This window comes from Dipodomys ordii, unplaced genomic scaffold (genome assembly GCF_000151885.1).
Source record: "Dipodomys ordii isolate 6190 unplaced genomic scaffold, Dord_2.0 Scaffold128, whole genome shotgun sequence".
NCBI lineage: Eukaryota > Metazoa > Chordata > Mammalia > Rodentia > Heteromyidae > Dipodomys > Dipodomys ordii.
The window spans coordinates 154,864-168,655 of NW_012267344.1; the positions used below are offsets into that span (position 1 = coordinate 154,864).

The window sequence follows — 13,792 nt, forward strand, 5'->3', positions numbered from 1 at the left end:
TCCCCTCCCCCAGTCCTGGAGATAAGAGTCTCATGGACTTTCCTGCCCAGGCTGGCTTGAACTCAGGGCCTGGGCACTGTCCCTGAGCTTTTACTCAAGGCTAGCTCTCTATCACGTGAGCCACAGCACCACTTCCGGTTTTTGAGTGGTTCATTGGGGATAAGAGTCTCACGGGGACTTTTCTGCCTGGGCTGGCTTTGAACCGCGATCCTCAGATCTCAGCCTCCTGAGTAGCTAGGATGACAGGCGTGAGCCACCAGCGCCCAGCTTCCTTTGCCTCTTTTAATTTTTTTTTTCTTGTACCAACAATAGGACTTAACTTTTTCCACTTAAGGCTGGCGCTCTACCACTAAGCCACCCTTCCACTTGATGGCTTGTTGGTGGTTGATCAGAGATAAGAGTCTCATGGATTTTTTTTTTTGGGGGGGGGTGAGGGAGGGCATGAGGGAGAGCCTGGACTGGCTTCAAACCTTAATCCTCACATCTCAGCCTCTTGAGTAATGCAGGATGGCAGGTGGGGGCCACTGGCACCAGGCTAGGAAAGGAATCTTGGGCATCTGGCTGATGTGGAGAGTGATCACCTTTCAATGGCATGATTGCCATACTGCCAGTGACCAGTAGAGGCAGCAGAGTGCCGCAGCATTTTCGTGGCTGGGAGAGGTTTGTAGCAGCACTTACGTGACTCCGAGCCCCGGAGTGCTGAACATCCAGATCACTGGCCGTCAGTCCTGGTCTGACTTCTCTAACCCAAAACCCACAGCGTGCTCAGTTTTTCCCATTGCCGTCACAAGAGCTCACTCTTTTCTCTTTTCTTTGTCACTGATGGGGCTTGAACTCAGGGCCTGTGCGCTGTCCCTGAGCTCTTTGTACTCAAGGCAAGCATTCTATGACTTGAGCCGCAGCGCCACCTGCCGTTTCCTGGTGGTCAATGGGAGATCAGAGTCTCATGGACTTTTCCTACCCAGGCTGTCTTTGAACTGCCTCCTGAGTAGCGAGGATGACAGGCGTGCACCGCGCCTCCAGCTCTGTGTCTCTTTACTGTCCCCACACGTAGCCGACGCCCTTCCTGGGGTGCTAAGATGGCAGCAACGTCTGTGGTCCCTGACAACCCGGTTTCTAGAGGCCAGGGCTGGAGGCATGGAGCCCCAGCCTCAGCGGCTGAGCAGTAAGGAGAGAGCCGAGGCCAGCAGAATCTGGAAGTACAAGAATGCTGTCATTTCCCAGGTCAGAAACTGCGACGGCCTATCTTGCGGTTTTGGATGCTTTATTCAGTGACAAGAGATGCTCTCAGGCTGCACAACTCTCTTGCTCATGTTGATTTGCCTTTGTCTCACTTCCCAAGTTCCCCTGTGTGTGTGTGTGTGTGTGTGTGTGTGGGCACGCACGCCAGTCCTGGGGCTTGAACTCAGGGCCTAGGCACTGTCCCTGAGCTTTTTTAGCTCAAAGCCAGCGCCCTTCCACTTTGCCCTTTCTGGTGGTTCAGTGGAGATAAGAGTCTCATGGACATTTCCTGACTGGGTTGGCTTTGAACTGAGATCTTCAGATCTCAGCCTCCTAAGTGACTAGGATTATAGAAGTGAGCCACCAACAACTGGCCCCATTTTTTTTTTAAATGCTGGTTCTGGGGCTTGAACTCAAGGCCTGAGCATTATCCCTGAGTTTGTTTCGCTCAAAGCTAGTGCTCTACCACTTGAGCCACAACTCTACTATGCAGTGTTTTGGCTGGTTAATTGGAGATGAGAATCTTACAGACTTTTCCTACCCAGGCTGACTTTGAACAGCAATCGTCAGCACTCAGCCTCATGAGTAGCTAGGATCATAGGTGTGAGCCACTGGTGCCTAGCATAATCCTGTTGTTGAGGACCTTGCTCTCATTTGGCTTTTTTGCTCAAGGCTAGTGCCCTACCTCTTGAGCCATGCTTCATTTCCAGCTTTTTTGCTGGTTAATCGAAGAGTCTCCCAGTCTTTCCTGCCCAGGCTGGCTTCGAACCATGATCCTCAGATCTCAGCCTCCTGAGTAGCTAAGATGACAGGCGTGAGCCACCAGCGCCCAGTTTAAAGAATAGTCTTAAGTACAGGCAAATAGCATTGACTGAATTTTTTAATCTTAGTGCTATGAAACATAGTGATTATCCAAGAGCCTGTGTTTACAAATATTTTAGATTGCATTCGTTTTAATTTCACTTTCTTGATTTTTTTTTTCTTCTGGCAAGCTTAAATGAATTTGGAAGCAATGAATAATTCAGCTTTTACCTATAGGTGACTTCCCACTTTGTGGAGGACTTCTCTCTGAATTCTGCAATTACTCAGTTGATGGGACTTAGTAATGTGCTCTTGGTAAGTGGCCTGAAGTCCTGGTTTGTTGGTGGAAGAGGAAAGTGGGGGAAGGGTCGAAGGATGGCTTACAAACACAAGTTGGGGACAGAGAGCACCACAAGTCACCTTTTGCTCTGGCGATCTCGTCTCGTGTGTATGCTGGTTCTGGGGCTTAAAACTCAGGACCTGGGGTGCTGTTCCTTAGTTTGTCCTCTCAAAGCTAGCACTCTGCCACTTGAGCCACAGCTCCACTTCCAGCTTTTTGCTAAGTGGAGATAAGAGTCGCGGTGACTGGGGCTGGGAAGGTGGCTCAGTGGTAGAGCGCTTGCCTTGCATGCTCAAGGCCCTGGGTTCAATTCCACAGCACCACATAAGCAAAAAGAAAAAAGCCGGAAGTGGCGCTGTGGCTCAAGTGGTAGAGTGCTAGCCTTGAGCTGAAGAGCTGAGGGACAGCACCCAGGCCCAGAGTTCAGGCCCCACAACCGGACCCAAAAAAAAAAAAAAGTCGCGGTGACTTTGCAGCTTGGGTTGGCTTTGAACTGAGGTCATCAAATCTCAGCCTCCTGAAGAGCTGGGATTATAGGTGGGAGCTACCAGCACCCCGCCTGGCTGTTGTGTCTTAAAAGGACATTTGCTCCATGTCACTCACAGTCTAGCCTTATTGCTAAAATGATTTTCAAGATTGTATTTTGCAACTAAGATCATGGAGGCCTTGAAAAGTTAGGTAATATGTCTGGTTGATGAGTGACCGATCAGCTATGCAGACCAGTGTTACTGTCACTGAGACCAAATCCAGCCTTTACTGACTGTCTTTCTTCTTGTTACATATGACTCCCTATTTTCTTGCCAGAATTTTTGTCAGCAAATATTATTAGCTGTTGGAAAATAGGAAACATACAGCTGGGCACCAGTGGCTCACGCCTGTAATTCACCTACCCAGGAGGCTGAGATCTGAGGATCGTGGTTTGAAGCCAGCCTAGGCAGGAAAGTCTGTGAGATGCCTCCTTTTTTTTTTGGTCAGTTGTGGGGCTTAAACTCAGGGCCTGGACACTGTCTGAGCTCTTGTACTCAAGGCTAGCGCTCTACCGATTGAGCCACAGCACCACTTCTAGTTTTTGAGTAGTTAATGACAGATAAGAATCTCACGGGGAGGCGGGGGCTGGGAAGGTGGCTCAGTGGTAGAGCGCTTGCCTTGTATGCATGAGGCCCTGGGTTCGATTCCTCAGCACCACATAAGCAAAAAGAAAAAAGCTGGAATTGGCACTGTGGTTCAAGTGGTAGAGCACTCACCTTGAACTGAAGAGCTGAGGGACAGCGCCTGGGCCCAGAGTTCAGGCCCCACGACCGGACCCCCCCCAAAGAATCTCACGGGGATTTTTTGTGTCCAAGCCAGCTGTGAACTGCTGTCCTCAGACCTCCGCCTCCTGGAGAGCTAAGATTATAGGCATGAACCACCAGCTAGCACCCAGCTTCGTATTTCTTCCTATCTGCTGTGTCTCTGAGTTCAGTTATGGCCTTTCTTTCTTACCCAGGCTGCTTCTCTTGTTCTTTTGTCCTCTCTAGCAAGCCTCTCCGAAGATCGTCGTCCACAGCCCTGAGTTTGAGGACGCCCTGTGTGCCCTGCTGGTAATGGCTGCTCCCATGGCTCCCCATGTTACCTCCGAGCTCTGGGCAGGTGCGTGAGGACTGCACGTATGTCTGCTCTTTACTAACCCGGGTGTCCCCAAGCATCGTTTTTTTTGAGGACGATTCAGGATTCAGATGCCTTTAGCCTCACTCAGAGATCTGTCTGTCTGGTACCATGCCACACTTGGTGCTTCTCCTGTGCAATCAATCCTCGACTAATCCGAACATTGGGGTTCTCCATGAATGTTCCTTTTCATGACTTGACCCCCCCCTGAGACCATGTGTACTTCAACTTGGTATAAGCTTTTTTTTTTTTTTTTTCTTCTGGTGCCTATTCTGGGGCTTGAACTCATGACCTGGCCACTGTCCCAGGTTTTTGTGCTTTTGTGCTCAAGGCTAGTGCTCTACCACTTGAGCCACAGCTCCACTTCCAGTCTTTTTGGTGATTCAATGAAGATAGGAGTGTCCCAGACTTTCCTGCCCAGGCTGGCTTCAAACCATGATCCTTAGCTCTCAACCTCTTGAGTAGCTAGACTTACAGGCATGAGCCACTGGTAACTGGCTGATAAAAGCTTTTAAGACGGGGACTCATGCTTGGTCCCCTTTTACAGTTGAAGAAGAGGCCTTGGTAATGAAATCCCAGATCTAAACTTGTAACTCACTTTCTATGGAATCTGACTTCTCCATCACGGGTTCTGCACTAGACACTCAAACAGATCTGATCAAGCAACCTCTTAATTTCTCTCACCATCTGTGAAGCCATCAGCCCACAGAGAATCCAGGAATCTGGCCTGGCACGGTGGCTTACACCTGCCATCCGCGCTACTCAGGAGGCTGAAATTTGAGAGGCTCGCAATTCAAAGCTAGTCTGAACAGGAAAAGTCCATGAGACTCTTATCTCTAGTTAACCACCAGAAAAAACAGAAGTGGTGCTGTGGATCGAGTGGTCGAGAGCTAGCTTGGAGGAGGAAAAAGCTCATAACAGTGCCTAGGCCCTGACTTCAAGCCCCATTACCAACACATACACAACAAAAGTAAACAGAGTCCCTCATTAAGAAAAAGCACAAACCTTTTGGCAGCTTGCAGACTTGAGCAGGACGAAGAAATTATTTTCCTTCCTGAAACTCGAGGATCAGAGAAGCTGAAAGACTCCACATCTGAATTTACAAAGTCATCTTTTGTTCAGCATAGAATATTGTCCTATACAAATGAGGGTGTTGGCCATTTGCTACTAATGGGGTCACCGCTAGTAGTTTCCGATGGAGGGCTCAGAGCTTCTTTTGTTGGTGATCAGTGAGAGCAGAGCTGTAATGGGGGTCTTTGATGGGATGGCAAGTAGAGCTGTATTTCATCCTCAGCCAAAATACCCTTTCTGGGCTGGGAATGTGGCTTAGCGGTAGAACGCTTGCCTAGCATGCATGAAGCCCTGGGTTTGATTCCTCAGTACCACATACACAGATTAAACTGGAAGTGGCGCTGTGTGGCTCAAGTAGTAGAGCGCTCGCCTTGAGCAAAAAGCTCAGGGACAGGGCCCAGGCCTTGAGTTCAGGACTGGTAAAAAAAAATAAATAAATAAAAGCAGAGGCAGGTGGAGTCAGCTAGGCAAAAATAACGAGACTCAAAACAAAATAAAAAATGAAAGGACTGAGGATGTAGAGCTCTTGCTAGGAGGCCCTGTGTTTGATTTCCAGTACTGACCAAAAAAGAAAAAAGAAAAGCTCTTTGTAAAGCCAGGTGTCGGTGGCTCACACCTATAATTGTAGCTGCTCAGGAGGCTGAGATCCTGCCCGGGCAGGAAAACCACTTGCCTTGAGCTGAAGAGCTGAAGAACAGTGCCCAGGCCCAGAGTTCAAGCCCCATGACCGACCCCCCCTCCCAAAAAAAAGAGTCTCACAAACTCTCCTGCCTGGGCTGGCTTTGAACCGAGATCCTCAGATCTCAGCCTTCTGAGTAGCTAGGATTATAGGCGTAAGCCACTGGCACCCGGCCATGAAATTCTTTTATCTCTAATTAACCATCAAAAGAAGTCAGAAGGAGAGGCATGAGTTGAGTGGTTAGAGCATCAGCCTTGAATGTAAATACTAAGGAACAGCACCTAGGTCCTGAGTTCAAGTCCCAGTACACCCCCCTTCCCTCCCCCCCCACCCCCCCCCACCCCATACTATTACCACCACCACCAAAAATCTTTTGTAACAGAGAATAGCTAGCTTAGACCTTTGGAACAGACAACAGCTTAGATGGTTCTAAGGGGACTTTGCCAAGAACAAAAGGCCAATCTCAAGAGGGTATGTATTATACAATTCTATTTATAACCTTTCTTGCAATAAGAGAATCATAGAGATAGGAAACACAGTAGTGGATGCCAGCAATCAGGGTTTGGGTGAAGGGGCCTTGGGCACAAAAGGAACACTGCGAAGCTGGGAGTGGCTGGTTCCACGCTGCGTCCTGTCTTGTCTGTGATTGGGTCAAGCTCCACATGGCCATCACTCAAGCCCCACCCATATCTGGATACATCTTGTACATGCATCGTTCCTCCTTGCTTTGGGTATTGTGCTGTAATGAGGCCAGGAACCACCCCTGGAGGACGCTGTGTGGAGGCTACTGAGGATCACTAGAATGTTTCCTTGCAGTTTCCTGTGAATCCAGAGTTATTTCAGATGAGATTGGGCGCATTCAGGGCGAGAGAGCCAGAGACCCAGGGTTATTAGCTGTCTTTCTGTGCTCATAAGCCCAGGGTGTTGAGACAGGCTTAGTAGACAATGAGGGAAGGAAGGAAGGAATCTATTTCTAGTTGTGGATGGTTTCTACCCTCTAGCTTATTTTCCAGGTAGGGTCTTGCTTTATTCTCAGGCTTGCCTGATCCCTCTCCCTTTGTTAGCTGTGCAAGAGTCTGAGATCTGAGGGTGAAGGTTCAAAGCGAAGCCTGGGTAGGAAAGTCCATGAAACTCTTCTCTCCAGTGAACCACCAAAAAGCCAGAAGTGGAGGTATGGCTCAAGTGGTAGAGCACCAGCCTTAAGTGGAAAAGCTGAGTGAGACCACGAAGCCCTGAGTTCAACTTCTGCTACACACACACACACACACACACACACACACACACACGAGAGAGACTTGGATCAAAACTGCCACCACCCCAGTGTATGCTCTAGACCACAAAGGCAACGTGTAGGCCTCGCCAGCTCTCAAGATGAAGAACCTTGCCTCCCTCCTCCATAGGAAGGCCAGCTCCCTAGAGGAGGGAGGGGAGGAAGAGGATGGTCCGCAGGCCACAGCCAGCCCCGCATGCCGGGACCTTGTCACTTGACAGCCTGTGTTTTGGACTTTCTCCAGACGCTTCTCAAAGGCCAGCTTTCCCCCTGACCAGTCATGTCAACCAGGTCACGGCGTTACATGAATGTCAAATACTTTTGAACGTTTGTGAAAAGTAGTTTTCCTTCCCTAAGAAGAGCCAGGAAGCAGCATCAGGCTGTACAACGTGCTGAGCTTCTGTTCATTGAAGCTCAGCACTGGGGCCCTGTTCTTAGCTATATGGAGACACGCTGGCAGAGACCCAGGTTGCTATAAATAAGCATCTTGATCATTCCAGGAAGGCTAGGGCTTCCTTTTTTCTTCCTTTTTTTTTTTTTTTTAAGGTGGAAGTTGGAACAGCTTCTGCCCAGAGCATTTTATGTCCTTTCCATCTCTCAGGAATCCTGTACAACTTCCATAGACAGTCTTCACAAATCTTCCCTGGATACCAGGCAGGAAACTCAGTGAAACTCTTCTCTCCATTTGAGCTACCCAGGAAACTGGAAGTGGGTGCTGTGGCTCCAAATGGTAGAGCACTAGCGTTGCAGGAAAAAGGCTCAGGGACAGCACTCAGGCCCTTAAGTTCAAGCCCTATGACTGACATTAAAAAAAACAAACAAACACAAACCTGCAAAAGCAAGGTTGGGGACACATGGGTCACACTTATAATCCTAGCTGCTCAGGAGGCTGCAATGTGAGGATCGTGGTTCAAAGCCAGCCCAGGCAGAAAAGTCTGTGAGACTCTTAACTCTAATTAGCCAGCAAAATGCTGGACTGGAGGTCTGATAGAGTGCCTACCGAGGGCAAAAAAAAGTCAAGTGAGAGCACAAAGCTCAAGAATTCAAGCCCCAGTACCTGCAAACAAAAAAGCCAAAAGCTGGGTTGTAGGCATGACTCAAATGGATTGAGCACCAGCTATGAACAAGCAGACCTCTATAAGCACACAGCCCAGAATGCATGTCCCAGCACCACCAGAAAAAGGGGCCTGGGAAGGTAGCTTAGTGGTAGAGTGCTTGCCTAGCATGCATGAAGCCCTGAGTTTGATTCCTCATGGTTAGCACAGTTTTAGGCCCTAGATTTTTCTCCAGCCACCAGTGAAGCATTGGGGAAGCATTCTGGGAAGAAAGAAGCGTGGAGAGCGATTCAGTCTCCACTGCTGCCCCGTGTGGGTTTGGCCTACTCTGTACCAAGGAAAGCTGTGTGCAGTTCACCAGGAAGGGAAGGGTAACAGGGTAAAAAGTCTGCTTTGGGAGGGCTGAGAAGTACCCTTCTATTCTCCAACCTCTGCATTCTCACTCCTGAGGCTAGCAGCCGTAAGTATGTAGGAAGCCTCTCAGACCCCAAGTGCTCATAGGCAAGAGAGGAAAGTGGAGGTGGTGTAGTTCTTGGGGTTGGGGATGGGGAGCAATCAGCAGCCTTGATAGTTGGGTTCAGTTTGTGTATTTGTGCGCATGTGTGCCAGCACTGGGGCTTGAACTCAGGGTCCTTGTGTTCTTGCTTAGCTTTCAATAGGCTGATGCTCTACCACTTGAACCACAGCTCCACTTCCAGCTTCTTGGTGCTTCAGTGGAGATAAGAATCTCATGGGCTTTCCTTCCCTGACTGGCTTTGAACTGCGATCCTCAGATCTCAGCCTCCTGAGTAGATAGGATGACAGGCGTGAGCCATCGGCACCCAGCCTTGTTTTTGTTTTTGCACATACTCATTTCAGAACAACACATGAATTGGTACTTACAGCTCTGGGGGCTGTTTGCCAAAAGCTGCCTTTAAGCTTGTGATTACAGACCAGGCCAGCTAGTCACCAGTGGCTCACATAAGACTCTTTTAATCTTTATATCTTCAATTATTCACCCTCACTCCACCCCCAAGAAAAAAAGCCAGAAGTAGCACTCAAATGGTAGAGGATCAGCCTTAAGAGAAAAAACTAGAGGGGCTGGGAAGGTGGCTCAGTGGTAGAGTGCTTGCCTTGCATGCATGAGGCCCTGGGTTTGATTCCTCTGCACCACATAAGCAGAGAAAGCCAGAAGTGGCACTGTGGCTCAAGTGGTAGAGCGCTCGCCTTGAGCTGAAGAGCTGAGGGACAGCGCCCAGGCCCGGAGTTCAGGCCCCATGACCAACAACAACAACAAAAGAACCTGTGTACTTGGTATAACCCATCTCTGTCTGGGTGTTGCAGGTCTAGCGCTGGTACCCCGGAAACTGTGTGAGCACTATACTTGGGATACTGGGGTGCTACTTCAGACTTGGCCCACTGTGGACCCAGAGTACCTTCAGCAACCTGACATTGTACAGATGGCTGTCCTGGTAGGTACTGGTCTTCCCCCTCTTCCCCTCCCCCCCAGCCCCTCAGCCCTTTGCCCCAGAAGCCGAGCTCATCGGGGCCCAGATACGTCTTGTGCAAAACTGCTCTTGGGACCAGGCCCAGACAGGTGGCTGGCTATTTATGAATATGCCACTCTGTAAAATATATTTCCGAAAAGCTATAGAAAATTCCCTCCCTCCCTCCCTTCCTCCCTTCCTCCCTTCCTTCCTTCCTTTTCTTTCTTTTTGTAAATTGGATCATCTTCAATAAGCAGTTTATTGCTTGAATTTTTTTGGTTCTGTTTTTGGGGTTTGTTGTATTGTTGTTGTTGTTGTTGTTGTTGTTTGTTTTTGTCATTCGTGGGGCCTGAAACTCCAGGCCTGGGCACTGTCCCTGAGCGCCTTTGCTCAAGTTGAATGCTCTACCACTTTGAGCCACAGTGCCGCTTCCAGTTTTTCTGGTGGTTCATTGGGAAGAAGGAGTCTTACAGACTTTCCTGGCTGGCTTTGAACCACGATCCTCAGATCTCAGCCTCCTGACTGGTAGTGTGAGCCACCAGCGCACAGCACCATCTCCTGAGTCATACATGGGTCCAAGTCATTTGTAGACAAGCTGTCATTTAACTCCCATCACCCCATGCCTCACCTCTCACTCTTAGTTGAAGATCCAGCCAGGCTCGGGTGAGTTAAGTTAGCATGCCCAATTTCCCCTCTACACCAGCCATGATACTGGATCACCATACAAAAATCACACCAGACAGACCCTCTTGAGTCTCAGCACCTCGAGAGGAACTAGAGAAGAAAAAGCAAGAGAGATCAAGAAAGACAATCAATGCTGATCGTGGATCCTATCACTGTTCTATCTAGCCAGCGGTGGAGGGTGAGCAGACACAGAAGTGCAGCTCGCTAACCAGCTGGTACGGACTTCTGTACCTGTGCAGGTTCTCAGCCCCGCAGAGTTTGGTCTGGGCTTCTGAGCCACTGGGCTCCATACCCACTTGTCCTTGGCATTTAGATCCCTGCCATCCCCGTACAAAGGGATCAGGAGGGAGAGAAGGCAGGGTTTCCCTAGAGACTTCTGCCCCAAACCCTTAGAACCACAACTGCCCCTGGTGACACAAGACATTCTTTGAGCAGCGGTTCTGAGAAAGAAACATCTGCTGTACCCCCTGGAAGCTTGTCTCAGTGCAGCTGACAGATTTCCACTTGCAGTTTCAGCTTATGCAAACGTCTTTCTATTTTAAGGAAGCACAACATTTCTATTTAAAAATGCCACCAGGGCCGGGCACCGGTGACTCACGCCTGTCATTCTCCTAGCAACTCAGGAGGCTGAGATCTGAGGATGCTGGTTCCAAGCCAGCTCCGGGCAGACTTTGCTCTCTTAAAGCCTATGAAATTTATCCACCAGAAAACTGGAAATGGTGCTGCTGTGGCTCAAAAGTGGTAAAACACCAGCCTTGAGCACTAAGAGCTCAGGGACAGCGCCCAGGCCCTGAGTTCTAGCCCCATGATCAACACAAAATTAATCAATTAATCCTCACACTTGGGAGGAGGATCTAGAATTCCAACTCAGCCTGGAAAACTAGGTAGGTTCCCACTTGGGAGTTGCAGATCAGGACAATGCCAGGCAGGGAGTGTGCCGAGAAAAGCTTGTGTTCTGACCCCACGGGAGGTGGTAGTGATACCTGAGACCAGAATAGAAGCTGCAAGCTGGGAATCAGTCATGTGGTTTGGCTTGCCCGCGTTCCCGGAGTCCTGCCAAGCAAACACTGAAGGTTTCTTCTATAAGCCCCAGGGACAAAGGCCAGGAGGGGGCATGGTAAATTGTAGCCACTGATTACGGTAGGGAGCTATGAATGTGAAGCAGCATGTAGAACCTTAGGGCTAGAGGCACGTTAAGAGAGCCCTGGAGCCAGCCACCGACAGCTCCTACCTGCCAGCCCAGCTTGATACTCAGGAGGCTGAGATCTGAGAGTTGTGGTACGAAGCCAGCCCAGGCAGGAAAGTCTGTGAGACTCTTGTCTCCAATTAAATCACAGAAAAAGCTAGAAGTGGTGCTGTGGCTCCAAGTGATAGAGCGCTAGCCTTGAGCAAAAAGGAGCTCAGGGACAGCACCCAGGCCCAGAGTTTAAGCCTTAGGCCTGGCAAAAGGAAAAAACAAAAAAAAAACACAAAAAAACCTAGAACCTGGGGTGTGATCTGAGTTGGAGCTGGAACTAAGGGTGCAGACAGATTGCTCCAGAGAAGAGAAGAGGTCTGAATTAGTCCTGAGTCACCCAGCTTGTAAAACCAAAATCCTCCCGATCTCCTGAGTAACGTAGGTTACAAACATGAGCCACTGGACCCAGCTATGCTAAGAAGTTTTTTTTTCCCCCCAACACTGGGACTTGAACTCTGTATCTGACGCGTTCACTCATTGACTGTACCACCTGAGTCACACCTCCAACACCCAAGGATCTGTTTTATTCTCATTTTGAGACGCTATTAGGGCTTGAACGTAAGAGCCTTTTACACTTTCACTTGGCTTTCTTGCTGGCTTGCTCAGTGATGATGCTCTACCACTTGAGCCACGCCTGCAATCTGGCATTTTGCTGGCTCATGAGAGGTTTTTTTTTTTGTTGTTGTTGTTGTTCCCATATAACTTCCACACCAACAGTACTGGGGAGTCACATTCAGGAAACACAAGGAAATTCTCACTCCACACGCATACTCAGATGCATCCTCCATGTCTTTGTGTCGGTCTGTCTCTCCCTCCCAATTAATGGGGGCATGGATCCTATCCATGCGGCAGGCAGCGGGGTACCTGCCGCACCCTCTGAGGATGGTCCTCCTTGTCTCAGCTCTTTTATTTGTTTTTTGCCCTTTACAGATCAACAACAAAGCCTGCGGCAAGATCCCCGTGCCCCAGCACGTAGCTCAGGACCCGGATAAAGTGCACGAACTTGTCCTGCAGAGCGATCTGGGCGTTAGGCTCTTGCAAGGGAAATGCATCAAGAAAGCTTTCCTCTCGCCCAGGACCGCCCTCATCAACTTCCTGGTGCAAGAGTAACCCCGCAAAGGGGGAAGCCCAGAGGAGCCTCCTTCGTTCCGGGCCAGCTCCAAGAAAAAGGAAAAGTCACGTGTCTTGGATATTGCCCTGGCCCCAGGATGGAGGAGAGACAACAGAGTGCCTGTGGAATGTGGCCTGGTGGAGGAGAGAGGCTGGCTGTGGGCAAAGGAGAAATGGAGCAGAGGTTACGCAGCCATCCCTTGGTCGCCTTCCTGGTCAGGATAAGGAAGCTGTCCAACGTGATCAGAAGATACCAGGATGCTATGGGGAAGGAGAAGAGACGTGATCGAGGGTTGGGACTCCTGAGCAGCCAGAAGCCTCTAGATCTCAGTGATAGCGCTGCCTTCTCTCTGGACTCCTCAAACCCAGGGAGCTGCTGGACAGTCATACCAAGCCTCCTGAGGCTGGGGGCTGATCTGCCAGCTCTCAGGCTACTATTCAGGTCACAGACAAACATCCAGTGTGAACAAGTGGACACGCCGGGCCTTCAGAAGTTACTCTGGCCCAGCATTGGTAGCTTATACTTGTAATCTCAGCTACTCAGGAGGCTGAGACCTGAGGCCTCAAAGCCAACCCCGGTGGGAAAGTCCGTGAGAGTCTTAGCTCCAAGTTAACCAGCAAAAGTCCAGAAGCAGAGTTGTGGTTCAAGTGGTGGAGTGCTAGCCTTGAGTGAAAAAGCTCAGGGATAGCGCCCGGGCCCTGATTTCAAGCCCTCTATGACCGACCAAAAAAAAAAAAAGTTGCATAGAACCAAGTGTGGTGCACATACCTATAATCCTAGCTCTAAGGGGGAGGATCTCAAGTTTAAGGCCAGCCTAGACTATATAGCAAGACTGACAAAAACTGAAAAATATAATTAAAACAAAAACACAAAGCCAGGCGCTGGTGGCTCACGCCTGTCATCCTAGCTCCTCAGGAGGCTTGAGATCTGAGGATCACAGTTCAAAGCCAGCCCAGGCACGAAAATCTGAGAGACTCTCATCTCCAATTAACCACTCAAAAACCGCAAGTGGAGCTGCAGCTCAAAGTGGTAGAGCACTAGCCTTGAGCAGAAGAGATCAGGGACCCTGAGTTCAAGCCCCACAACTTGACATCAGAAACAAAAACCAACCATAGTAAAATATAGGAAAAGAAAAAAAAAAGGGGGGCGGGCGGAGGATCTCCTTCCGGTGAACATCCAATAAGTTCTGTGTCACAAAACAGCTGCTCTGGTC

The 13,792-nt window shown here is 49.5% G+C and overlaps 1 protein-coding gene across 1 annotated transcript in view; it reads left to right on the forward strand.

Moving 5' to 3' along the window:
- The window catches only part of Lars2 (leucyl-tRNA synthetase 2, mitochondrial), a 59,956-nt gene extending 46,807 nt beyond the window's left edge, over window positions 1–13,149 (forward strand). Inside the window, exons 16-20 of the mRNA XM_013030266.1 lie at window positions 1,055–1,224; window positions 2,260–2,337; window positions 3,880–3,991; window positions 9,405–9,532; window positions 12,399–13,149. Of these exons, the coding sequence (XP_012885720.1) occupies window positions 1,055–1,224; window positions 2,260–2,337; window positions 3,880–3,991; window positions 9,405–9,532; window positions 12,399–12,578 (668 nt within the window). The 3' untranslated portion in view covers window positions 12,579–13,149. The remainder of the gene's footprint in view (window positions 1–1,054; window positions 1,225–2,259; window positions 2,338–3,879; window positions 3,992–9,404; window positions 9,533–12,398) is intronic.
- Window positions 13,150–13,792: the final 643 nt, after the last annotated feature.